The sequence below is a fragment of the Acartia tonsa genome, chromosome 1 (genome assembly GCF_053477335.1).
Source record: "Acartia tonsa isolate MP-2025a chromosome 1, ASM5347733v1, whole genome shotgun sequence".
Classification (NCBI taxonomy): Eukaryota; Metazoa; Arthropoda; class Copepoda; order Calanoida; family Acartiidae; genus Acartia; species Acartia tonsa.
The window spans coordinates 12,459,185-12,487,112 of NC_137260.1; the positions used below are offsets into that span (position 1 = coordinate 12,459,185).

The 27,928-nt window shown below is 35.6% G+C and overlaps 1 protein-coding gene across 3 annotated transcripts in view; it reads right to left on the minus strand.

Annotated features, from left to right (window-relative positions):
• Window positions 1-7,022: 7,022 nt before the first annotated feature.
• The window catches only part of LOC145313201 (SET domain-containing protein SmydA-8-like), a 53,956-nt gene continuing 33,050 nt past the window's right edge, over window positions 7,023-27,928 (minus strand). For 2 of the 3 annotated variants that reach the window (XM_080152497.1, XM_080152512.1), the window contains 10 exons: window positions 21,780-21,840; window positions 21,214-21,278; window positions 20,778-20,865; window positions 17,247-17,321; window positions 15,675-15,808; window positions 12,972-13,106; window positions 11,186-11,274; window positions 10,061-10,110; window positions 9,401-9,502; window positions 7,023-7,289 (listed from right to left, as the gene is read on the minus strand). In XM_080152497.1, coding sequence (XP_080008623.1) covers window positions 7,262-7,289; window positions 9,401-9,502; window positions 10,061-10,110; window positions 11,186-11,274; window positions 12,972-13,106; window positions 15,675-15,808; window positions 17,247-17,321; window positions 20,778-20,865; window positions 21,214-21,278; window positions 21,780-21,840 — 827 coding nt within the window. In that variant the 3' untranslated portion in view covers window positions 7,023-7,261. The remainder of the gene's footprint in view (window positions 7,290-9,400; window positions 9,503-10,060; window positions 10,111-11,185; window positions 11,275-12,971; window positions 13,107-15,674; window positions 15,809-17,246; window positions 17,322-20,777; window positions 20,866-21,213; window positions 21,279-21,779; window positions 21,841-27,928) is intronic. The other variant, XM_080152503.1, reaches the window with a different exon arrangement.

Below are 27,928 nucleotides of genomic sequence, written 5' to 3' on the forward strand. Positions count from 1 at the left end.
GGCACCCTTATCGGCGGTGCGCCTGCGGCTGGCTACCTGGGCCCAGTCAGCTCTGCACTCGGCCGCCGTGTGACCGTCATAGTGGCAACGCTCGCACTTGGCAGAACGGTCACGGCGTGGCTGGGTGCGTCTCTCCTCTAGGCTAACTTCCATAGGCATCGGGCAGTCTCGAGCTCGGTGGCCTCTCCCCTGGCAGCGGAAGCAGCGACCTGGAACCTTGTCATCTGGAGCGACCCTCCCCATCTGGTGGAGACCCGGAGCCAAGGAGCCAATCTCCATTGGCTCCGACTCGTCATATTGGGGCAACTGGATGCAGGCAGATCCAGTCAGCCCGTCGGTAGAGTCCACTAGGCACACACCCTCCTTCAGCTGCTTGGTAATCATGGTGACGGTGAACATGGCTCTACGAGTGTACTCAGGTACACTCGTGATCTCATGTCCCATCATGACACGTTTCACATTAGCGTTACGAATACCACGATTTAATTCGTCCACCAACAACTCGAGATCCTCATGGCTGTAGGCGTCCCTATACAAGGCACACTTAGTTGATATGTATGCTTGTATAGGTTCTGTCGAGTGTTGCTTGTAATCCCTAAACGCTTGTTTAAGCGTTTGGGATTCAAAAGCAGGACGAAATAGCATTTCACACTCGGCCTTGACCTGTTCGTAGGTCAAGGCTTGGCCTGCCTCGCCAAACAGATGGGACGCCATTTCCGCCGCTTGCCCTACCAGTGACAGTAAAAGGGCGTTGCGGCGGTTGAGGGAGTCATGGGGTGGCACGCGGTAAGCCGCCCATGACATCTCGAGTCTGCGGATATGTGAACTCCAGGATTGCTTGGGCGGTCCTCTAAACTCCGGCAGGTTACTCAGCATCAGCTTGCGGTACTCGGCTGGAGCCGGCTGAGGGTCATCCTGGAGCCATCCTGGGGCTTGGTCGCCTCCTGGCGCTTGCGGCTGGTCCATCGGGTCAACGGTTCAACGGCAGGACGCAAAGTTATAAAGCAATAGAATAAATGGTTTGTCACTTGAGGCTTTCTAGCCTAACAGCCAACACTGTTTTTATCACTAGGTTGGTAGTTTAGTTACAAAGATATAACTTAGCTGTGCTTATCACTAGTTGGATTCTGAGGTTGTAGAGTAGGCTGGTAGGGGTAGATAGATGTTGAGGGTCTGAACTGCTGTCAGGAACTGATTTGGTTTTCCTTTATCACACTATAGATAGGAGGAGGGAGCTTGTAATCCCTTATTTTCTAAAAATACCTCTGTTAGATGCTATGGAGTAGCTCCGCTCCGGTGTGTGTGTGTGTGCGTGAAATCTCCTGCCCTTGCAACGCGCTTACGCACCGTCAAATCCGCGCACACAGGTAAAACGCGCACTTATCCCTCAACTCGCTCTCTCATTGGTCCGCTTTGTCCGTTGAATTTTATGATATTTCCGCACTCCGTTGCGTTACCCGTGAATGGCGCTCTGTGTTCCCGGTCACTAGCTCCACACCGTGGACGGACTTAGTCTGGTGTGGGTAGGAGGGGAGAAGCGCGTGAGGGGACGGGGGTAAATCCGTCCGTTCCCCCTGTGAGGAAGGGGGGAGTGCTGAGGGTTTGAGGTAACTGTGTGATGAGATAATGATGCCTTTTCTCCTTAATCCTAGGCTTATCTATTATATCACCTTGATTGTATTTCCTTCAGTGGAGAGTGGGCTCCTCCCTTTCCTCTGGAATAAGGGGTGTATTGTTGTTGTGCTGTAGGCTTGAGGGGATTAGATTGTGTATCAGGGTCCTTGTTATATTACATCTAGCTTCTATTTTTGTCCTTATCACAATTACATAACAGATTTGTTTACCAACCCTGTTCTATTTTTAGTTGTTATCACAATACACAATAAATCCAAGCCTGTTCTATTTTTAGTTTTATCACAACACAACAAATTGTTTGCCAATCTTTGCTCATAAATCTATTGTTTAGCCATCACACCAGGGTGGTAATCCCTGCAATGTGATATAATATCTGTTTTTCTAGATGGGTGGCTGCGTTGTAGCCTCTCAGGATACTTGGAGTTGACGTAGTTTTCTCTGTTTTGGTGCACTACACTCGTATGTTGGCTCGCAGCTCGCAGCTATGTGGCGTGTTTCAGCCTATCGGCGGCAGGGAATGTCCCGTCCTGCTAGCGCCGCTGATCCAAATCCGGCTGATGGCGGCAGGGAATGTCCCGTCCTGCTAGCGCCACTGGTTCGGATCCTGCTATCTCTTGCAGTAAAATTGGCCTATTTTCAGCCGTTTACACTTATTTGGCTTGTTTCAGCCGGTCCGCAGGCCTGTTTCAGCCCTTTGAGCGCTCAATTCTCCGTTAGATGTCGGCGCTTCTCGCGGTTCTTCGTCAAGTTTCGCTGTGTCACTTCCACAACTGCCGGATGCAGAGTTAGACCTTGCTGTCCAGGGTGGGTAATTCAGGTTGCTTGTGTCAGTTTTGCCAGTTTCACTGCTGGGAGTACCTTAGCCTCAGCTGCGCGTCTGCTCTACACTTGTGGTTCGCCGTAATCTCACACAGCTGTCACCAAAAGTTGTGGTATCCGCCGAGGATAAAGGGCAGACACCGGAGTTCAATTAGATTACGGCAGTGTGACAGACGTGGACACCTGACTATAGAGAAGCTACGCTTCTCTAGCATTCACCAAATAATAATCAACATCTATTTCAGTTGTCACTTTATTGCAGGTCTAAAGGGTACTAAAGCTATATACAACAAACAATAACTACACAGATAGGAATAAATAATCATAACATAAAAGCATTATAATACATACTCAATAGTCAGTTTGGGCAATAATGATCCCCCATCCCTGGAAGGGGTGGGGGGAATTAACAATACAGTTAACCATAATAAACTTGGCAGATTCAATCATTAATTTTAAGCATAGGGAGGGGGTCGTCAGACCCCTTCCCCAGGACTCGGGGGAGGGCCATTGACCCTCCACCGAACCCCGGTCAGGGGTGCCATAGGCATGGCTCACGGTTGCCGAATACCACATATCTACTTAAAACTTAGTCTTTAATAGCTGTTAAATTTTCGGGGGGAAATGAGGATTGTGAATTTGTTCTCTCCCAGTCCCTCGCTCCTTGTCTCTGTGTCAACTTTTCTTTATCATTTTTATTCTTTGTAGGAAATTAAAATGACTATATAACGTTTTGATAGTTCAGAGAAATAAGTTTTTCCTTAATAACCATTAACAGCGAATCTAGTAAAAGTGTCTGATTATGAATATGACGTAAAAAATAGCCAATGAGAGGCTACTATAAATTTTACCATTGGTCAATTACAGTGTATACTGGCCTCTCTTTGGCTATTTTTTTTACGTCATAATCAGAGTCAGACACTTTTACTAGGTTCATTAACAGCGGGAATCGAACCTTCGGTCAAGAGGGGGGGGGGGGGAGACCCTCCAAGCTTCTGTCTTGTTCTGAAGGCTATATATGTTTTAGGTTCTTTTTTACCTCCTAGCTTAAAAGGTTAAATCTTTTTTTAAAGCTTAAATAAGAATTTAAAGTAAATACTATCTTTAGGTGGTATGTCAAATGTTTGGTTTTAAGCATAGGGCATGCAAACGGCTGCGAATTTTTCCAATATTTTGATAATTCATGATATTAAAATTTGAAGCATAAAACCTAGGGGATCATACCTGGAACCTGGAATAAGCTTGAACACCTATATTTTGCTCTCTACCAAGATGACCCATCCAGGTTGCTGGCATCCCATGCCTTCCAGACAACTAGGCAGTTGTTTTATTCTATTTAAGACACTATAACACGTTCATAAAGCTTTTTTTTTATAAAATTAAATTTAGTCATTAACACTCATTTTCCAGTATGGCTTCGAAACTAATTAACATCCCCTGGATTAGAACCAATGTATCATGCATCGTATTACAGACAATTTTCCATGATTGATAAACTAAGAATCACAAAATTAATATCAGTTTTATTTGCCTGGGCCTTCCACCTATCGGGGCTAACAAAACTGGTTTTAATCTTAGAGAATTTTCCTTATGTTCATTTTCGATCAAATTAAAAAAAAGTTTTTTGATGTTTAAAAAGCCTAGTCTTCTTTAAGATATATTGTTGATCAGTTTTTGCTCTATAAAATATGAAACAAAATTATGAAATTAAAAATATTATATCAAAAGACACTATCATATGTAATTCGAGTTTAATCTTCACATAAATTCTAGAACATTTAACTTTAAGAACATCAGTTAGAGTCATGGACGCGCTATTGTATTACATTTAAATTTATTTATACAGTCATTATTGTCAAATGAAAATTAGTAAAACAATAATAACAAACAATTTATATAAAAAGGGAAAGGTCTAGAGATTTAGAACTATATGAGATCTAGCAATAATTACAACACACCGCGGCCTCAGAAAACCACTAGAAGAAAATCAACCGGCAGCTGCATACAAGAAGTTTTTTTGTTTATTAACAGCTGTAGCTCAGTTTAGATTAAAATAAGCTGTTTTAAGGAATTTTGTTCTTGGCTCTTGCTGAACATAATGATCATGCTTAAAAACATTTGTTTACATAAATATGAAATATCTTGCATTAATATCATATCCAGATATTATCATTAACTTTTTATATTTAACTAGTATACATTATTTACTTTAGATTATTACTAGATTTTAGAAGTATTTCTAGGACGGAGTATTCAATAGGGATGGGTGGTAGCATAATGATTATTACACTGCTATATAATACAAATCATTGGCATTATTCTGAATTAATTATGGTTTATACTTCTTTTTGATGTCTCCTAATTGTTCTCCCAGCTTTAAAAGCTTTAAATTAGATCAAATGCAGGGAAAAGGGAATGATATTCTGAAAAATAATTCTAAAGGAAAATTTCCCCACAACCCCATTCCAGTTTTCCTCCACCTTCTTACCCATCCATCTTCAGTTACATAAAAAAACAAGATATACTCCAACCTAACTTTCAAAGGTTTCGTGATTTTTTTTTGTAGAATTGATTGTAAGAATAGCTAGGCCTGGATCAAATGTACTATATTCATCAAGTTCATCTCTAGCCTTTGCCTTTGCTTTTATTCAGATAAAACTATAAGATTGACGGCTATAACTAACTGACTTTTTAAATATGGATATAACAAATAACTGAGTATTTGTATTTATAATGGCGAGAAAAGGATGTCTGCAAACCTGGTAGGGTCATCCAGGTAAAGAGCAAAACTTTAAACAAAGCATTTTATGTTGCCAAATAAAAAATATCCCATAATAGTAAAACAACATGAAATATAGGTGCTCAAGTCAATTTCAGGTTTCAGGTATAATCCTGCAGTTCCTGATCCTCCAGGTCTCCAGCAATCTTTAGATAACTCCTGTGACTTTAATAATAAAGTTTAGCTTATCTGATATATCTAAGCTGGGAGCTGAAATAACAGGGGATGTGCCCCCACCTTCCTACCACCGACCAATAAATCATTAAGGGATCCGAATGTTAAGAGTTAAGTTAAGAATAAATCTTTTTAAAATCTTCTCAAACTAAAATCTTACAAATATGTTAAGCAATTTAGAAAATTTAAGTTTTATTTTAAATTTGCTAATAAATTGCAAATATGAGATAAAAGGCTTAAATAACGTTTATTTGATAATTCAGAATTCTAATTTTGTTTTCAATCTTGTTAGCAATTAGGTAGCAACAAAGCAAGCATGACAACATCCTAAAATCAAACGGCAGAACAAACGGACATGCACATTCTTTTTGAGGACAAACTTACATTTTTAGGAGTTGATCTTGGAGATAAATCACTTTTTAATATTGTACCTTGTACATAATATACAATATTCCTAAAATCGGATATATGAAAATGATTCTTATATCGTACAAAAAGTTGTTATCAAAAAAGTTATAATAAGTTTCAAATCAACGTAAGGACTTTCTGGTAACGATTAAAGAGTTACTACGCTTTTTAAAACGTACCTAACTGTTACAAGAATCATTATTCAAAGTTTGAAATATTTCTAACATTAAAAAAGCTATTAAAAAGAATATACCGTTACTTATGTACTACATAAAACCCTAATTATAGAAATCATCGCTTTTAAAGATTAGAACTAAACGAAAATGCGGGAATAGTCCCTTTCGTAACATCGCCCCATAAGGGGCGATTTGTCAAATTTTTAAAATGGCTTTTTAAAGGTTATTTTAGGTTAGGTTAGGTTATATTGGGTTAGGTGATTGCCACACAGGGTTAGGTAATTGGCCCCGCAGGGTTAGAGCCCCCCGCAGGGGCTAGAAATAGGTGAAAAGCTAATGTGAAAAATACGAAGAATCGCCCCATAAGGTGCGATGTTACGAAAGGGACTATACCCGAAAGTGCTAATTTAAATCCTTGATTTTATAATATTTGAAGTGGCGTCTATAGTTTCAAGGATATGTGTTAAATTTAAAACCTTTAAATTATTTAAATTTTAAGTGATTTCTTTGCAATTCAAATTAGCTAAAGAAATTTAAAGTTTTTGAGAAATTCCCAATAAATGTTAAGAAATCTGTATTAAAGCGAATTCTTTAATTTATTTAATTTTGAATAGATTTGATTTAAAAATCCATTAAAATTTTCTCATAAAATCCAATTAATAAAACATGGTCGATTTAGTTAAAAACAATTTATGCCTTTGTAAATTTTTATTTTTATAAAGGTAGAAATAAAAGTAACTTTAATAGCAATGGATGTAGAATATACGTCGATATTATTACAGGGGGGGGGGGGGGAATTGTCGTCAATTTAGATTGCTAATATGAACATCGTTTATTGTTTAGTTCGTTCATCCAGTAGGAGGGGAGGGGGTGGGGCAAAGAGCCCGCTGCTAGTTTCACTTTATTAGAGAAAATGAAAAATCTGGTGTGAGATCCAATTAATATATCCATTTTAACAGAACATTTTCACTAAATTTAATTATCTTTAAAATCACGAAACCTCTAGATTAAATGAATTTAAAACAACAATAGCACAATCCATACTTCATCTAAATTTATTTAAATCAAACGTACAAATATTACAGTATAAAATTATAATAATGAATTATATGAATATCTAAACTGTTGATACAAGGTGTCCAACAAAATGAGTTAATTTTACAATTATAGCATGTTTTTAAATTAAAGAAAATGTTTACTATGAATTTGTTGGACATCTTGTTATTATAATATGTTATATGATGGTTTAGAATGAGAAAATATTCTAATTTCACATTTCAGCTGATTCGTGCAAAATTCTGATAAAATGCAATTTTTAACTTCAAGAAGAATTTTAGTACCAGGATTAATCAAAATCTTGGGACATTAAATCATTGGATATAGAATCTCTGGATGTAATCTAAGCTGCACATATGCAGCCGTTTCCAAAATTAATACAACCGCAGCCACACTCATGGAGCTGCGACCAACCTCAGCCGCATCAAAAGTCAGAGCCTTAAATTTCAAAAGAAGTTAATTTTAAAATTTAAATTATTGATAATAATTAGCAATTACATGAAGGCAGTTCTAAGATTTTTACTTTGGCATAAAGCTTATATTTTCAGAATTAACAATAGTTTTTAATTTTTTTTGATGCATTTTTTTTTTTTTTGGGGGGGGGGATGGGGGATCTCTAGGGAGGGTAAAAGAACCCTCTTACAGTATATTTTGAAAAGGAAGAGAAAGGGTCATTATTTAGAAATTAAAGAATTAATTATAAATCTGATATATTATGTAATAAGTGTCTCGAAGGTGTATATCAAAATTTAGTTTGTGTTGACTTTGCCATAACTTTACTGAGAAGTCTGCATAACATCAAGGATAAGACAATCCTTATAATAAAGTAACAGGACGTGTGTTTGTTTGTCCGTATTGAAGGATCTCGCTAACCGCTGAACCGAGCGGGTTCTCCTTAACAGGGTAGCTTCTTATAGGTCCCGGGAAGGTTTATAACTATTTTTGGGGAGGGTACCATCACCCTGCCAAGATAAATAACAAAAAAAATTTACACATCAGAACTTAGGAGTAGACTAATTTGGGAGGAAGGGGACATTGGGCTGTTTTTCAAATTAGTTCCCAAAGTTTTAGAATAACATTTTCTTATTAGCTGGCTTTACAACTTTGGGGACTTTAATTGGTGATTGGTTGGTTCAAACGTTTCAACCACTAATTTTTATCTACAGAGAGGTTGATTTGTATATCATTATTGGGAATGTACATAAATTTATCGGCCATTGTCTTATCCCTTTAGATTAAAATAGTATCCATTGTCTTTTCCATTAATTCCTGATATAATATTGAAAACAAAGTCTACTCAAAGTATTTCATTAAGATACTCTGAAACTTAAGGACAGGGACAAGTGTTGAGAAAGAATAATTGAAGAGCTATTCTATAACTAAGTAAACAATTAAAACTGTGAACAAAAACCAGTGATATTTAGCATTTTTAGTAATAAATAATCTAAATATAGACAATTAAACAATAAACTTTTAATTATACCTCATTTTTAGGAGAAAAAATACAATTGTAAACCAAGTTTTATTTTGAAATCACCAGATGTTTTGTTGAGTTCAAAATGTCAAAATGGATTACTTGCTCTTGTCCGTGCAGACTCCAGAGTCTCTTTAATGAAGAACTACATATGGAGGCGAACCCCAAACTGTCCCACTTTGAGACGATTCCAGTGACGTCATATACGTTTAGGGAAGGGGGTAAAAAATCTCTTCCCTTTTCTCCCATCTATTTTGAAGAGATTTTCCTTCCCCCTTACCTTTTTCTCTCCCGAAACGTATATTACGTCACTGGAATCGTCTTTCTCAAAGTGGGACAGTTTGGGGTTCGTCCATATGGATATCCAACTATTCTAAAACTATTAACCGATACAAAACTTTGCTGCATATGCTTTAGAAGCTAACTTATTTTGTAGACGCTTATGAAACTTATACAACTTAGTCAGGAATTGTAAATCATGCTAGTTACACAAGTTTTACAAACTCGTACTCTCATTTGTTGGTTAAAATACTTTGGGTACTTTAATTCAATCTTAATTGGTTGGTTCAATCTTGCAGTGAAAAGGTAATTTCAAATAATTTAAACCTTTGTTTATCATCATTGGGGATGTATATAAATTTATACTCTTATCCTTTAAGATGACTGATCCTAATAATGTTAACGAAACATACCGGTATAAAATAACTAAAGCCTAATCAAAGTCATAGAATCTAAAACAATTATGTTTTTAAATTACGAAAAAGGTGCATGAAAGTAATTTTGCCATAAGGATGTTACATAGACCCTCTTTAAGTTTTCTGCCAGCAAAGTGATTTTAAACGGCGTAGCCACTCTACATTGATTAAAAATTGCATTTTCCTGTCTGCCATATATTTAAACTTAGTTTGACAATATTTGTCGTGTATGATGTCTATAAAAGATCTTGCTTCCTCAGCTCTCAATCTCTCACTTGATCTCCTCCTATAATTTGGAAATTAATCATCATAACCTAAGGAACCACAAGATAAATTTGTCTAAAACACTAAGTTTTTAAAAACGATCAATCTTCGATAAATCAGTTTAGTTGGCCCGCGCCTAAAGGGAATAAAATGTTTTCTATAATACGATGCGATGAATAACTAGAGATAAAGGATTTAAAACGAAATTGGACAAAGCCTAATCTGCACCACTTTTGGTTCCTGTGACGTCATAATAATGAGGGAGATGAGAGGAGAAGTGGGAAAGAAAACCCCTAAAAAAGAGATGGGGAATCTCTCATTTTTATGACGTCACAGGAATCAAAAGTGTTCCAAAAGTTGTGCAGATTGGGCTTCGTCAGAAATTGCAAATAAATAAAACTAAAATCAATAAAAAACATCTTAATAGGGAAAATCTTATAAAGTTTCTCTCGCTAGCCTAGGAGTTTCCTTAGTTTACATAGACATAGATGAAGACGTAGGAAACTTAGAAACTTCTAGGCCAACCCAATATCATTTCATGCTGTACTTTAAAATATGATGAAATTTAAATTTATTTTACCTGTATGTACCCCATATTTCAACAACTTTATACAAATATTCAGCCACTTTCTGAAATATTCAACCATTTACATTTATGACAAAGTTTTACAAAAACATGTTGCCTCTTTTTTTTAAAAAAATGAAGAAATATTCAAACAAAAAAAAATCGGATATGCGGAAAGTGTCATATGTCTTCGTCTAAGAAAGAAAAGGTAAGAAGAGAAGTAATTAAGTAAAACTCTAAAAAAGAGATGGATAAGAAACGTATTTTTATGACATCACACATGACACTTTCCGCATATCCAAAAAAAAATAATCTTTTTAACTATCTAACAAAAATGTTTATAAAAACAATAATTCTGCATAATAACTAATAATATATCATTCAGAGAAACATTGGATTACCAAATATGATTCCACAAATTAATTTTTAATATAGAAAAATGATATTTTAATTTAGATTAGGTTATGTAAAGGTTCAGAGAGTCCAACGATGCAAGTACCAGGTTAAAGCCCTCCGCAGGGGCTAGATATAAGGGGTATAGTCCCTTTCGTAACATCGCACCTTATGGGGCGATTCTTCGTATTTTTCACAGTAGCTTTTCTCCTATTTCTAGCCCCTGCGGGGGGGGGGGCTCTAACCCTGCGGGGCAAATTACCCAACCCTGTGGGGCAATAACCTAACCCAATATAACTTAACCTAACCTAAAATAACCTTAAAAAAGCCATTTTAAAAACACGAAGAATCGCCCCTTATGGGGCGATGTTACGAAGGGGACTTTTCACGAAATAAGTTATCTAAAAGAATAAAGTAATGTGAGGGGGGTGCAAGAGAAATTATTAATTATTATATAAAAGTAACAGGATTTCACCCTGTTTGTCTGTTTTTCAACAGAAGGATCTCGCTAAACGCTGGATTGATATGCCCCTCACCCCAAACAAATATTCTTACTTTTCTTTTTTTTCTAAATAATAAATTAAAAGTTGGGAGGGGGACGGGCGACAAGTGCTTCTAGGAAGCTAGCCGCTAGCCCAATATAAATTATGAAATTACAAAGAAAATAGTTTGAAAAAAGAATAATAAATGTGCCAGATACATTTTTCTCAATTTAAGTATGCTAATATTTTATGTAAATGTTATAACCTGCATAAATGTTGCTAATTCAGTTCCATTAATTTGCATTGCCACATATTTCTTCTTATACAACCAGTACATAGCTTCCCCACAGTGACCTACACATATATGTATATCAAGATATATAAGTTGGAAAGAATTTTTATGTTGAAATCTGAATCAAATTTTAGGTTTTTTTTATAAAAGACGTTAAAAATGGTTCCTACTGCTGCTATGTCAGGTGTGCAACATAAATAGTTAGAGTAGGGGGAATGCCCTGGCCCATAAACAGGCGCAACTCACTACCATGCAGAGTTAGGACTTCTCAGACAAAGGTCGTGCAATCATAGGGTTGGTTGTCTGATGGATGTTACTTAACCTAATATCCTTGGGTGTTAGCAGGGGGTAAGAGTCTCAGACTTTGGGTACTGGCTTAAAGTGAATGTGCAAGAATTCAGCAGGCTCTGCCTGACTTTGGGTACTAGCGCATTAATGCCCTGCTAACTAGCTTAGTTAGTTTTGAATATAGCAGACAGAAATTTTTTTTATTAAAAGGCTTGTTTTAACAAATACTTTTCCCAAGAAAATGCCATTTCATGTATAGAAACTCTACTGTTAAATTTATGTATTAAACAATATACGAACCCCTTGAATTGGAGTGGATACAAAACCGCGACAAACAAAACCGCCCCATAACAAAACCGCGACAGTTACAAAACCGCCCCATAACAAAACCGCAACAGTAACAAAACCGCAACAGTTACAAAACCGCGAAAATAACAAAAATATAACTATGTAGAAATTTTTTATAATTCAACATTCAACAAAGTCTTAATGCTAGAAGGTCATGGCCGCAAAGCTCGGCCCCCTGGCCTGCCTAGCCGCGGGCGCTCGGCCCCCTTGCCTATAAACTAACCTAACCTTACCTAAATATTGTAAAAAAATATTAAAAATTTGAAAAAAATCTACCAACCACTTTTTGTAAAATCCACGAAATTCTAAACTATAAATAAGTTAATGTACATTAAATTGTTATTAAATGTTTATTTAAGGTTAAGTTAGGTTATAGGCAAGGGGGCTGAGCGCCCGCGGCTAGGCAGGCCAGGGGGCCGAGCTTTGCGGCCATGACCTTCTAGCATTAAGACTTTTTAATGTTGGTCTTTTGTTATTGTCGCGGTTTTGTTATGGGGTGGTTTTGTAACTGTCGCAGTTTTGTTTGTCGCGTTTTTGTATCCACTCCCTTGAATTTAGGTGGCATTTAAAAATATATGAAAAGGGTTGACGAAGTTCTAAACACGATTTTTCTTGTGATTAATTACAGAATATTACTACATTGTGATGTACTGGTAATTTAATTTTCAAGTAAATGATTTTTTTCTTAGAACTAATTTTGTTCTAAATTATATTACCATGATTCCCTTACAATTTTGGTCAAATTTTCTGGATAAATCTGGTTTTCATTGCTTTTCAGCGAAAACTCTTATATTGAATTAATTGCCCATTGTCCCCTCCCTTACTCCCTGGGTGTTAGAGTATCGCATCCCATAACACGTGGATGATGCTCTAGATGATCACTTAAATCGAAGAAGAATTCCGCCCTTACGAGGTAATGGTAAAAAAATATGGATTTTCATAGGAAATTTTACTACCCCTCAGATACTAGGGATGCAACAACTAGTTAGTTAAAAATTAGAATTAGTTTGAGAGCAATTTGTAAAAAATATATTGAACTTTATAAGATTCTATTTCTAATAGTTATATAAACGCTAGACATCTAGAAACTAGATAGACATATAAAAGATAGAAAGTTAGGTACCTGACATGTAAGCACAGTATTCAGAAACCCCAGGGGCCACAATCTGTTGAATCTTCAGATGATCCTCACAAAATTCAACTTTTTTCTCTAACCAAACCATTGGCACGTTCTCGTAGTCAAAACCTTTTACTTCTCCTAAATATTTTTTTTTAGTGAGATAAAATTGAATTCCAAGAAGAGCAGCAAAAACAACTTTCAGGTAAAAAAAAGATGTTAAACAGTATAAATTAATTTTAGTTTATTTCTTATTATTCAAGGAGGGAGGGGACATTTGGCTGTTTATAACACAAGTTTCCAAAGTCTTATAATAACGTTTTTATATTCGTTATTCGCTCTTATTTTGATTGGTTAGATCACTTTATTGAGTGTCCTTAAGTTTCAAAAACTAATTCTAATCTACAGAAGAGGTAATTTGATGTATCATAATTGCGGATGTACATAAATTTATCGGCCATTGTCTTATCCCCTTAGATCCCTGCTAATTATTAAAATAATCTCTATCAAAAGTTTTGTTGAAGTCAAACTTATATTTTTTATATAAAGAATAGTTTTAGAGATCAGTATCTTAAAATATCTTGGATCTTAATGGATAAGAAAATATAGAGTATAAATTCAAATAATACTTATTAATGATTGTCCCTTCTGTATATAAAAATTATCGGACATTATTGATTTGGAATCCAGCAATCAAAATTAAATAAAGAAAACTCAAAGCTTTTGAGCTGAATAATAAGATATCGTAGTTATAAAACGTGGGAGTTGGTTTGTGTTCGCCATCTTTTATCCTATTATATAAAGTAGTAAGATTTTTTGTCTGTAGCGAAGGATCTCGCTAAATGCTAAACCGTTATGCTTCTCCTTTACAGTGAAGCTTTTCATAGGTACTGGGTAGGTTTATAACTATTTTGGATTAGGGTATCTGCATATTCCTGAGAGGAATCGCCCCTAGGAAAAATGACAACTTTCCCCACCCTCGAGTGTCCCTAGATGTCTCTAGGGGCGTAGCCGCTAGTTTAACAATCTAGTGTAAATTAAATATAAATAAAGTTTTCTTTATTTTTCTAGATGTTGAAAATGAGAGAGACACGTTACTTTAAAGTTAATTAGAAACGTAATTAAGTTTGGAGCAACAGGAGGAAATTTATTTGTTTTTGTCACAAAAAAATGTAATTTTGTTGTAGTGCAGCTATTCTATGACTGCGGTGTGTTCGAACGCCCGTCGATAGATAACACTAAATGCTTGATTGGGTTGTACAAAGTATAAGTGTCCAAACTTTCCCACCAATAATATTTGTTATGCAAGGGGAAATTTTGTTTCTTATAATTGTGGGTTTAAATCTATTTATCTTCTATTATTTCATCCCTTTAATTATCGACTTATAGTTGAATAAGATAACTTAGAGTAATATTTTTGTTTAAAGAAACTGTCCATGGCACTCAGTTAAGTCTGTTGATTGGCCAAGGCATTTCAATTAACCATGTCGTACGCAACTGAATATAGTACAGCAATAGAAAATATGAGTTTTAACGTCTTTAGTTATAACGCGATAAAGTCCAGGAGTAGATGCGTGGCCTCATCATAAAGATTTCAATAATTTTCTTGCTTCGCTACTCATGATATAACTACCCTTGATTGAAATTAGTTTAGTTTCAAAGCTGATATTTTTTAAAGAGTTTTTATAAATAGATTTTTAATTCCCTCTTATGATATTTAATAAATAATTAATCCCAAAGATAATGATTTTATGGTTGAAAAAACACTTCTTTAGTTTGTAATATCCTCTTTAGATTCTAACAACGTTTGATGTAAGAGGTTTTTTAGAAGTATAATATCTACCTACTTTACAACTACGATAGCAATACGTCATGAATCTTTTAGAAATGGTATTTTTTAATGTAGATTTTCTACTGTGTATAAAAATTAATAGAGATTAAGCTTAAATACACATTATATATAGCATTTAATAAGATAGAAATAATCATTAGATAAGAATGATTAAACTTTTATAATCGTTAATATGACAAAGATGACAACATCCATAAAAGCGAAGCTTAAATATAATAATATTCTTAATTTTAGGCTTTTATTATAGAGTAGCCTCGCTTTTGATAATATTATAATATTAAATATGCCACTTAAAAATATTACTCTGAAGAAATTCCATAAATTTCCAAAAAGAGGGAAAAATCATAAAAAAGATAATAGGTTTCTTTTTTTTATTAAATGAAAATTAATTATAAAACGTTAATAGACATTTTTAAATAAAAATGAACAAAAGATTCTAATATTAAATAGTTACTTGCAGCTATTCTTCAATTAACTTACGTGTCAATAAAGATATCGGAAACTTATAATAAGATTAGTCTATGGTTTATCATAATTTTGAAGAACATTATTAATCGTCCATTACCAAATCTCTTATTACATCTTCATAGGGAAATATATATTTGCTAAAATGGCTAAAACTAAAATAACGATACACCCAATCCACCCCCTTTACCCTATCCCCTCCCCAACTGCTGGATAAACGAACAGACCAATAAATGATTTTCATGTTAGCAACCTTATTTGACGACAGTTTTTCTCCTGTCAAAATATCCACGTATATTCTATATCCATTTTAACATCTTTAGACTTACGACTGGACATACTCTTGCTGTAGCTGTGCTTTTAACAAAGAGAAGTATTCTAAATGTATTTACCTATATTTTCAATAATTCTTCTTTTCACCTCAAGACAATAATAATGGTTCTTGTCAAAAACCTTCTCCATAGAGGTTAATAGCTCCATTAATTTTCCAATATCATGCTTCGGGTGATCTTCCAAAGTATTCCACCTACGTAGAGAGAAAAGGATGAAAAATCCTGGAAAGCAAACATTAAAGGATTTTGATGTATTTTTAATAGTTAATTATTATAGGTAGCAACTTTATTTATAATGTACTGTCGGGGAGATCCGTAAAATAGCCTAAAATCCCATCAAGGCAATTGCAAAGCTTCTCTGAAGAGTACAACCAAGTCGCTCCTGCAATTTTTAAGATCTTACACTTCAGACAAAAAACATACTACTTCATATTATAGGATTACAAAAGAAAAAACATACATGACTTTACTTTTAATCTATGAGCTTAAATCTTAGGGATTTTGTTTATTTTGTAAAAAAGGTATATGTAGAATGATTTTTTGGGTGTCCCATAGCTTCCGCCAAACTGTCATAACTATAGACTGTTTTTTTAAGCAATAATAAATATTGAATTATTTGGTTTACTTTACTATGCTAGTAAAGATAAGAATAGTTCTGAAGTAATATTTTTCTGATTGTATTTAAAATAAAACGGAGGTATTTTTTTTTAAATTTTACACAATTATGTTTTGTTCTTTAACATGGAAGTTTATGATATGTGTTGTACTCAAAAATTGTACTTAAAAATTGTATGACCTAAAAAAGTTTGGGTATAGTCCCTTTCGTAACATCGCACCTTATGGGGCGATTCTTCGTATTTTTCACAGTAGCTTTTCTACTATTTCTAGCCCCTGTGGGGGGGGGGGGCTCTAACCCTGCGGGGACCAATTATCTAACCCTGTGGGGCAATCAAATAACCCAATATAACCTAACCTAACCTGAAATAACCTATAAAAAGCCATTTTAAAAATACGATGTTACGAAAGGGACTATTCCCAAAAGTTTATAAAAAGAAATAATTAAATTTGATTAAATTTATATTGAACTTCGATACAAGGAACTTAAAAGAAATATTAAACATTCAAGTCAGAGTTTCTAAGAGATAATACAACAGACGTTAAATTGATAGATACATCTACTGATGAAAAACATAATCATTCTTCTGTAAATTAAAATTAGTGAGAAAATTTGAACATTTTTTGTTTGTACAACTCAATCATGATATAAAATTAAAAAATGATTTCTCCTCAAAATAGATTAAAAAATTTAATCCTGCCGCTCTAACCCCACGGAGACTTTACCTGTGGTGCCCTAAAACTGCGGACTATCCAATACCCACTATATAATCTAACCTAACTGAACACAAAGTAATAATCAAACAAACTAACAACTCCCTACCCTAATTTTCAATTTAAAAAAAAATAAAGTGCTATATTAGTCACTTTGAAGGAAAATGCAAAACTATTTTTATTTCATAAATATCAAATATTTCTCTCTTGCAGATAATTTTAATTAAAGAAGATTAATATGCTGTATTAATAAAAAAACTCTAAAAAAACACTAAAATATAAATATACCCGTAAAAATATTACCATGAATTGATGGTATTGACTATAAAGGTTCTAGGTTGACTGCTGTAACACATTCCACATATCCATTCGCTATCACTGAAATAATAACATTTGATAAAATATTTTATAAAAGATAAATATAAATAGCTTATTACTTGCATAAAAGAGAGTAATACCAATATTAATACCCATGGATCTAAAAGGGACAAGACAATAGCCGGTAATTATGATTTAATTAACCCTTCTATAAATTACAATTAGTGGTTGAATCGTTTGAACACTCATCTAATGAACCAACCAATCAAAATTCAATAAAAGCCCTTAAAGTTTTTAAGCAAACGAATAAGAAAACACTATTTTAAAATTTTGGGGACTAGTTTAATAAACAGTCCAATCGTCTATGGTAGCTTTGCTATTTTATGAATATTTTTGATGATCTAAGACAAAAATTCCAAGATGAATAGTTGTTATTGTGTTGAAAAATAATAAACAAAATCAACAAAAAAAACTTTAACAAAAGTCCGGAACATGAATGTTTATAAATTTAGATTTTACATAAAAGTATGAATTTATATAAATTTGTTGTATGGAGTATGATAATGTCAACTTTATCGTATGGCAAATTTTATGATAGCATATCCAACCCTGTGTGGTTTACCTGTGGAAATTGTTTATCTTAAAAAAATATTCAGATCATGGAAAGAATTTTTACAGTAGCTTTTGATAGGTTATTTTAGGTCAGGGTAGGTAAAAGCTAATCATTGCCCCGCAGGGTTAGAGCCTCCGCGGGGACTAGAAATAAAAGAAAAGCTACTGTGAAAATATGAAGAAACCCATTACTACGTTTCCTTTCCATAAACCAAATATTTCTTTTAAAAGAAATTTTTACTTTAGATTTTCCCCTGATTTTTATGACCAATGGTTAGAAAAATGGTTTTAAAAAACTATTATGAATTGGAAAAATTTTCAACATTCGATGAATGTACATCTAGAAATTAATATATCAATTTTAGAGTTACATAAATGTTTTAAATTGTTTCTCAAAATGAAATTTTAAATCCAAAATTAATTTTACTTTTGGGTAAAATTTTAAAAGGATTTGACAGATGCATTTTTTGTTTAATCCTTGTTATGTCACAATGATACAACTGCCGGGTATTCATTAACGGCTGTCCGTACGTAAGAGACATCTAGAAAAAGGGGAACTTTTTAAGGTTGTGCTACTTAATGGCAAATTGTTGACTAAGAGTGAGTTTTTGTATCTTATAAATTTTAATCTGTTCTCTGATTTTCAAAAATAAAAATATTATTTTTTTTCATTAATTAAATTCTCAAGTTTTTGACGTAGCAAGTATGATGATATCATCATTTCATTCAAACACAGTTGACTTGAGAAAAATTTAGGTTTTTGTGGGAAGAATAGTTAGAAATATTTATGTTAATTATCAATTACATTCCAAATCTACAAATACAATGTTTTTTTTTTTTATGACAAACAAATTTAATCTATTTTCATAGTGTATTGTCATTACTTAGACATAAATAAAGCAACTAATAATAAAACTTCATGCTTCATGTGAGAAATAGAAACTTAGATTTTTTATTCTTATATTCTCCAACACCTAACTTTTGGTTAAAATAACTGTGAGCAATAGATTACACATTTCATGAAACGATTTATCTTTTTTCTTTTGCTACCTCTATTAAAGACTTCAAAGGGTTTAAATTAAAGTTTAAAAATAAATGCATATTGAGATATATTTATGTAAGAATACATTTCTTGATAATTAGTTTCAAATTTTAATTATAATTTAATTAGAAATAGGGAAAAATAGAAATAATATGATAATAAAGCACTTTAAAAGATACACATTGAGATGTGGCCATAAGGAAAAAGGATAAGAGGATGAATACTCACCCCTTTTTCATGGTAAAATACTACTTCCCCATCCCTAAATTTAGAAGCAGACGAAAATCAAAAACCGCCCAGGGCTTTTTGTAAGTCAATCATAAATAATAATGTGAATAAAAAGAAAAGCGATATTTAGCAAACAGCCGTGGGCGGTCAGAATCAGCTGAATGTTCATTATGAAAAAAATTTCCCCCTTTTTAGAAATAGAAGGATTCATCTTTCATGAACAAATTTTTTTGAATAAAAATAAAATTCTATGTAATTTTTAATTAAAACATTAAAACGAAAATATCTAATCTAATATTCTTGCCCTAAATATGGAAATAGTAAAAAGTAAAAAAATATTTTTTTAAATAATTTTTAATCCTCCCATTTGAAAAGTAGTGGAATAGCAATAAATTTTAGCGCGGCAACAGCGCTGAGTAGGCCTCTAGGCCCACTGCCTATTTTCGTCTTCTAGTTGCTTCGATTCCTCTCTTTTATTTTTTTCTCTATGGATGTGGCAAAAAGTTAGAATAAAATAGTATGCAAAAGTTCTTAAATATCAAAGTCTAGTTGTAGATCGTTAAAAATTAATGAAATAGAAGCAAAGAATTTTTACAGTAGCCTTTGGGATTGAAGGAAATGTGACTGAGGCTGAATTAAAAAGGTAAGGATTTCAAGTTCAACTTGGAGTACAGATGCCGATTGGCTGCTGCAGATTTTCCAATATTGAAGCTGGTGGCTGAGTATTTCTTTTTAGTTTTAATAACTAAATTTGCTGAAAAGTAAGTAGATAAAAAAATTGGGAAATAAAAAGCAAAAAGACGCACAAAATTAGTAAGAAAACTCGCTACTAATATTATTGTAAATCATAATAATCTTCTATTTCAAAATAATCTTGATCAGAAGGAAAATTCCCATTAATACTTTCTACAAATTTAAACTTATCGAATTGGAATAGAATTGGAAGGAAAACTTTTAATGGGTTTTTGTAACTATGAAATTTCTATTAAATCTGGGCAAAAAGGTTTCTAAAGTTTTATTAATCTTGTAATATTAGATTGGACAATCGTCACTGGAAAATTTCTTTCATCTTTTCTCAATATATTCTCATTTATCCAACCAATTTTAGCCGCTAAGGATAAATCGCTAACATTAAGCAAAGCAGACTGTATTTTAAATTAGAATTAAAACAACCATTATACCCTTACAATTTCAATCCAATTTTCATCGTAACTGTTAAAATTTCTGGACAAAAAAAAACTATTTTTCTTCAGACCTTCTTGATTTTTACAATAATAAAATAAACAGATTTTTCCTATCTCAATTACAAGTTACTAAACTATGATAATGTAAATAAATATCTCATACTCCTAGTTATATCATTATATGTAATTTTGTCTGTATATGTTTTTCAAATTAAATTTAGATTAGGTTAGGTAAATGTAAATGATCGCGTCGGAGGGTCTAGAAATAGGATAAAAGCTACTGTGAAAATACGACGTAAACCGCCACTACGCTTTTCTTCCATGATCCGGAATACATATTCGAAAAACAAAACTTTCTTTTATAAAATTAACAATATACAAGTATAACTTTTGAATGTATAAAAAATAAGGTATCTCATACAGCGTGGTGATACTTTATTATCATCATACCTTGAGTCATACCTTTGATTATTAAGTGGAGTTAATCTTCCCTGTGTACAGTCAGGACAAACCAAAGCATCACTCATTGTTCCAAATTCTGTTTCAAGCATTATCCATTTATAATAAGATGGCTAAGTAGTAAGTACCCACAGTTAGATAAATGATAGATAAATTTTTACTTTTAATTTTACTAAAAACAGTATTTTAATTTTTTGACCTTTTAGACATATTTTTTACAGGATTTGGACAAAAGATATAATTAGATTGTTAAATTAGAGGGAAGAAATGTTTGTATCTATAATAGTTTGTAATCCTATGTCAGCGTCTAAAGCGTGAAATAATGTGTCCCCTGGATCAAGATAGGTAACATGTTTAATTCACAAACACATCATACTGTAAGAATAAAAAGTTTACAAGACAAATATCAATTATGGACATTGCTTCCCTGTAGGATCTTTACATCTCTTACAGTCACATGTAAAGTGCCAGTGATCACTTAGCTCAGGAGATCTAAAAAAAAGAGGTAAAGTGTCAATGATCCCTTACCTCAAGAGATCTAAATAAAACAGTTAAAGTGTTAGAGGTCACTTAGTTTAGGAGACTCAAAATAAATCAGGTAAAGTGTCAATGATCCCCTAGCTCAAGATATCTAAATAAAACAGGTAAAGTGTCAGTGGTCACTTAGGTCAGGAGATCTAAAATAAATCAGGTAAAGTGTCAGTGATCACTTAGGTCAGGAGATCTAAAATAAAACAGATAAAGTGTTAGTGATCACTTAGTTCAGGAGATCTAAAATAAAACAGGTTAAGTGCCAGTGATTACTTAGTACAGGAGATCTAAAATTTAACAGGTAAAGTGTCAGTAAACACTTTGTTTATGAGATCATAAATAAAACAGACGAAGAGCCAAAGATAGTAATTCAAGAGATCTAAAATTAACAGATAAAAAGCCATGAATTTAATCTGTCAAGATTTTCTTTAATTAAAGTTGTCTTGTTTAAAATAATCTTACCTGTAAGATAAGCCAAAGAAATGGTAATGGTAATGTAAATAGTTTGTTGTTAACTCTTCTCCTAAAATAGTGAGGATGTTAATTAAAACCCAGTTTATAGCAATATAAACTAAACATCTAATTCGCTTTTAAGACAAGCCCGTTATCGTGGTTTTATGCTAATTTTGTCTACCTTGAAACCTTTAAAAGTAAATTAGTTATACAAATAATGGGTATAGTCCTTTCCATGACATCGCTCCATATGGAGCGATGATTTTAATTGATCGCCTCTTATGACAAGGGGCGATGTATTGGCTCCTTGAAAGGAGCGATTTAATAGCCCCATATAACAAGAGGCGATGTTATGACTCCTTGAAAGGAGCGATTTAATAGCCCCTTGCCCTAAGAGGCGATTAAATGATCCTTTATCGCTCATTTATCGCCCCTTCTAAAGAGGAGATGATATGTCCTCTTATCCCAAGGGGCTATTTAATTAAATATCGCCTCTTCATGGCCCCTTCACTATTATATATATCTTAGTCCCTTGATGGCCCCTACATCGCTCCTACATCGCTCCTCCATCGCTCCTTCTCCAAATTTATATTAGATTGTACTTTGATGGCCCCTACATTGCCCCTCCATCGCTTCTACATCGCCCCTTCATCGCTCCTTCTTCAAATTTATATTACATTGTACTTTGATTACCCCTACATCGCCCCTCCATCGCTCCTACATCGCCCCTTCATCGCTCCTTCTTCAAATTTATATTACATTGTACTGTGATGGCCCCTACATCGCTCCTACATCGCTCCTTCATCGCTCCTACATCGCCCCTTCATCGCTCCTTCTCCAAATTTATATTACATTGCAACTTGATGGCCCCTACATCGCTGCTACATCGCTCCTACATCGCCCCTCCATCGCTCCTTCATCGCTCCTTCATCGCTCCTTCTCCAAATTTATATTAAATTGTACTGTGATGGCCCCTACATCGCTCCTCCATCGCTCCTTCATCGCTCCTACATCGCCCCTTCATCGCTACTTCTCCAAATTTATATTACATTGCAACTTGATGGCCCCTACATCGCTCCTCCATCGCCCCTTAATAGCCCCTTACCTTAATTTATATAACAAAGCTCCTATATGGCCTCTCTATCGCCCCTTAATAGCCACTTACCTTAATTTATATAACATAGCCCCTACATAGCCTCTCAATCGCCCCTTAATAGCCCCTTACCTTAATTTATATAACATAGCCCTACATAGCCTCTCCATCGCCCCTTAATAGCCCCTTACCTTAATTTATATAGCATAGCCCCTACATAGCCTCTCCATCGCCCCTTAATAGCCCCTTACCCTAATCTATATAACATAGCCCCTACATAGCCCCTTCATCGCTCCTTCTCCAAATTTATATTACATTGTACTTTGATGGCCCCTACATCGCCCCTACATCGCTCCTCCATCGCTCCTTCATCGCTCCTACATCGCCCCTTAATAGCCCCTTACCTAAATTTATATAACAAAGCTCCTATATAGCCTCTCCATCGCCCCTTAATAGCCCCTTACCTTAATTTATATAACATAGCCCCTACATAGCCTCTCAATCGCCCCTTAATAGCCCCTTACCTTAATTTATATAAAATAGCCCTACATAGCCTCTCCATCGCCCCTTAATAGCCCCTTACCTTAATTTATATAGCATAGCCCCTACATAGCCTCTCCATCGCCCCTTAATAGCCCCTTACCCTAATCTATATAACATAGCCCCTACATAGCCTCTCCATCGCCCCTTAATAGCCCCTTACCTAAATTTATATAACAAAGCTCCTATATAGCCTCTCCATCGCCCCTTAATAGCCCCTTCCCTTAATTTATATAACATAGCCCCTACATAGCCTCTCAATCGCCCCTTAATAGCCCCTTACCTTAATTTATATAACATAGCCCTACATAGACTCTCCATCGCCCCTTAATAGCCCCTTACCTTAATTTATATAGCATAGCCCCTACATAGCCTCTCCATCGCCCCTTAATAGCCCCTTACCCTAATCTATATAACATAGCCCCTACATAGCCCCTTCATCGCTCCTTCTCCAAATTTATATTACATTGTACTTTGATGGCCCCTACATCGCCCCTACATCACTCCTCCATCGCTCCTTCATCGCTCCTACATCGCCCCTTAATAGCCCCTTACCTAAATTTATATAACAAAGCTCCTATATAGCCTCTCCATCGCCCCTTAATAGCCCCTTACCTTAATTTATATAACATAGCCCCTACATAGCCTCTCAATCGCCCCTTAATAGCCCCTTACCTTAATTTATATAACATAGCCCTACATAGCCTCTCCATCGCCCCTTAATAGCCCCTTACCTTAATTTATATAGCATAGCCCCTACATAGCCTCTCCATCGCCCCTTAATAGCCCCTTACCCTAATCTATATAACATAGCCCCTACATAGCCTCTCCATCGCCCCTTAATAGCCCCTTACCTAAATTTATATAACAAAGCTCCTATATAGCCTCTCCATCGCCCCTTAATAGCCCCTTACCTTAATTTATATAACATAGCCCCTACATAGCCTCTCAATCGCCCCTTAATAGCCCCTTACCTTAATTTATATAACATAGCCCTACATAGCCTCTCCATCGCCCCTTAATAGCCCCTTACCTTAATTTATATAGCATAGCCCCTACATAGCCTCTCCATCGCCCCTTAATAGCCCCTTACCCTAATCTATATAACATAGCCCCTACATAGCCCCTTCATCGCTCCTTCTCCAAATTTATATTACATTGTACTTTGATGGCCCCTACATCGCCCCTACATCGCTCCTCCATCGCTCCTTCATCGCTCCTACATCGCCCCTTAATAGCCCCTTACCTAAATTTATATAACAAAGCTCCTATATAGCCTCTCCATCGCCCCTTAATAGCCCCTTACCTTAATTTATATAACATAGCCCCTACATAGCCTCTCAATCGCCCCTTAATAGCCCCTTACCTTAATTTATATAACATAGCCCTACATAGACTCTCCATCGCCCCTTAATAGCCCCTTACCTTAATTTATATAGCATAGCCCCTACATAGCCTCTCCATCGCCCCTTAATAGCCCCTTACCCTAATCTATATAACATAGCCCCTACATAGCCCCTTCATCGCTCCTTCTCCAAATTTATATTACATTGTACTTTGATGGCCCCTACATCGCCCCTACATCACTCCTCCATCGCTCCTTCATCGCTCCTACATCGCCCCTTAATAGCCCCTTACCTAAATTTATATAACAAAGCTCCTATATAGCCTCTCCATCGCCCCTTAATAGCCCCTTACCTTAATTTATATAACATAGCCCCTACATAGCCTCTCAATCGCCCCTTAATAGCCCCTTACCTTAATTTATATAACATAGCCCTACATAGCCTCTCCATCGCCCCTTAATAGCCCCTTACCTTAATTTATATAACATAGCCCCTACATAGCCTCTCCATCGCCCCTTAATAGCCCCTTACCCTAATCTATATAACATAGCCCCTACATAGCCTCTCCATCGCCCCTTAATAGCCCCTTACCTAAATTTATATAACAAAGCTCCTATATAGCCTCTCCATCGCCCCTTAATAGCCCCTTACCTTAATTTATATAACATAGCCCCTACATAGCCTCTCAATCGCCCCTTAATAGCCCCTTACCTTAATTTATATAACATAGCCCTACATAGCCTCTCCATCGCCCCTTAATAGCCCCTTACCTTAATTTATATAGCATAGCCCCTACATAGCCTCTCCATCGCCCCTTAATAGCCCCTTACCCTAATCTATATAACATAGCCCCTACATAGCCCCTTCATCGCTCCTTCTCCAAATTTATATTACATTGTACTTTGATGGCCCCTACATCGCCCCTACATCGCTCCTCCATCGCTCCTTCATCGCTCCTACATCGCCCCTTAATAGCCCCTTACCTAAATTTATATAACAAAGCTCCTATATAGCCTCTCCATCGCCCCTTAATAGCCCCTTACCTTAATTTATATAACATAGCCCCTACATAGCCTCTCAATCGCCCCTTAATAGCCCCTTACCTTAATTTATATAACATAGCCCTACATAGCCTCTCCATCGCCCCTTAATAGCCCCTTACCTTAATTTATATAGCATAGCCCCTACATAGCCTCTCCATCGCCCCTTAATAGCCCCTTACCCTAATCTATATAACATAGCCCCTACATAGCCTCTCCATCGCCCCTTAATAGCCCCTTACCTAAATTTATATAACAAAGCTCCTATATAGCCTCTCCATCGCCCCTTAATAGCCCCTTACCTTAATTTATATAACATAGCCCCTACATAGCCTCTCAATCGCCCCTTAATAGCCCCTTACCTTAATTTATATAACATAGCCCTACATAGCCTCTCCATCGCCCCTTAATAGCCCCTTACCTTAATTTATATAGCATAGCCCCTACATAGCCTCTCCATCGCCCCTTAATAGCCCCTTACCCTAATCTATATAACATAGCCCCTACATAGCCTCTCCATCGCCCCTTAATAGCCCCTTACCTAAATTTATATAACAAAGCTCCTATATAGCCTCTCCATCGCCCCTTAATAGCCCCTTACCTTAATTTATATAACATAGCCCCTACATAGCCTCTCAATCGCCCCTTAATAGCCCCTTACCTTAATTTATATAACATAGCCCTACATAGCCTCTCCATCGCCCCTTAATAGCCCCTTACCTTAATTTATATAGCATAGCCCCTACATAGCCTCTCCATCGCCCCTTAATAGCCCCTTACCCTAATCTATATAACATAGCCCCTACATAGCCCCTTCATCGCTCCTTCTCCAAATTTATATTACATTGTACTTTGATGGCCCCTACATCGCCCCTACATCGCTCCTCCATCGCTCCTTCATCGCTCCTACATCGCCCCTTAATAGCCCCTTACCTAAATTTATATAACAAAGCTCCTATATAGCCTCTCCATCGCCCCTTAATAGCCCCTTACCTTAATTTATATAACATAGCCCCTACATAGCCTCTCAATCGCCCCTTAATAGCCCCTTACCTTAATTTATATAACATAGCCCTACATAGCCTCTCAATCGCCCCTTAATAGCCCCTTACCTTAATTTATATAACATAGCCCCTACATAGCCTCTCAATCGCCCCTTAATAGCCCCTTACCTAAATTTATATAACAAAGCTCCTATATAGCCTCTCCATCGCCCCTTAATAGCCCCTTACCTTAATTTATATAACATAGCCCCTACATAGCCTCTCAATCGCCCCTTAATAGCCCCTTACCTTAATTTATATAACATAGCCCCTACATAGCCTCTCAATCGCCCCTTAATAGCCCCTTACCTTAATTTATATAACATAGCCCTACATAGCCTCTCCATCGCCCCTTAATAGCCCCTTACCTTAATTTATATAGCATAGCCCCTACATAGCCTCTCCATCGCCCCTTAATAGCCCCTTACCCTAATCTATATAACATAGCCCCTACAAAGCCTCTCCATCGCCCCTTAATAGCCCCTTACCTTAATCTATATAACAAAGCTCCTACATAGCCTCTCCATCGCCCCATAATAGCCTCTTACCTTAATTATGTAACATAGCCCCTACATAGCCTCTCCATCGCCCCTTAATATCCCCTTACCTTAATTATATAACATAGCTCCTACATAGCCTCCCCATCGCCCCTTAATAGCCCCTTACCCGAATTTATATAACATAGCCCCTTAATAGCCCCTTACCTTAATTTATATAGCATAGCCCCTATATAGCCTCTCCATCGCCCCTTAATAGTCCTTTACCTTAATTTATATAAAATAGCCCCTATATAGCCTCTCCATCGCCCCTTAATAGCCAATTTATATAACATAGCCGCTACATAGCCTCTCCATCGCCCCTTAATAGCTCCTTACCTTAATTTATATAACATAGCCTCTCCATCGCCCCTTAATAGCCCTCCATCGCCACTTAAAAGCCCCTTACCTTAATTTATATAACATAGCCTCTATATAGCCTCTCCATCGCCCCTTAATAGCCCCTTATATCCTCCTTCAAAACAGTTATACACCTTCCCAGGATCTATTGGAAGCTACCCTATAAAGGAGAACCATATCGGTTCTGCAGTTAGCGATCT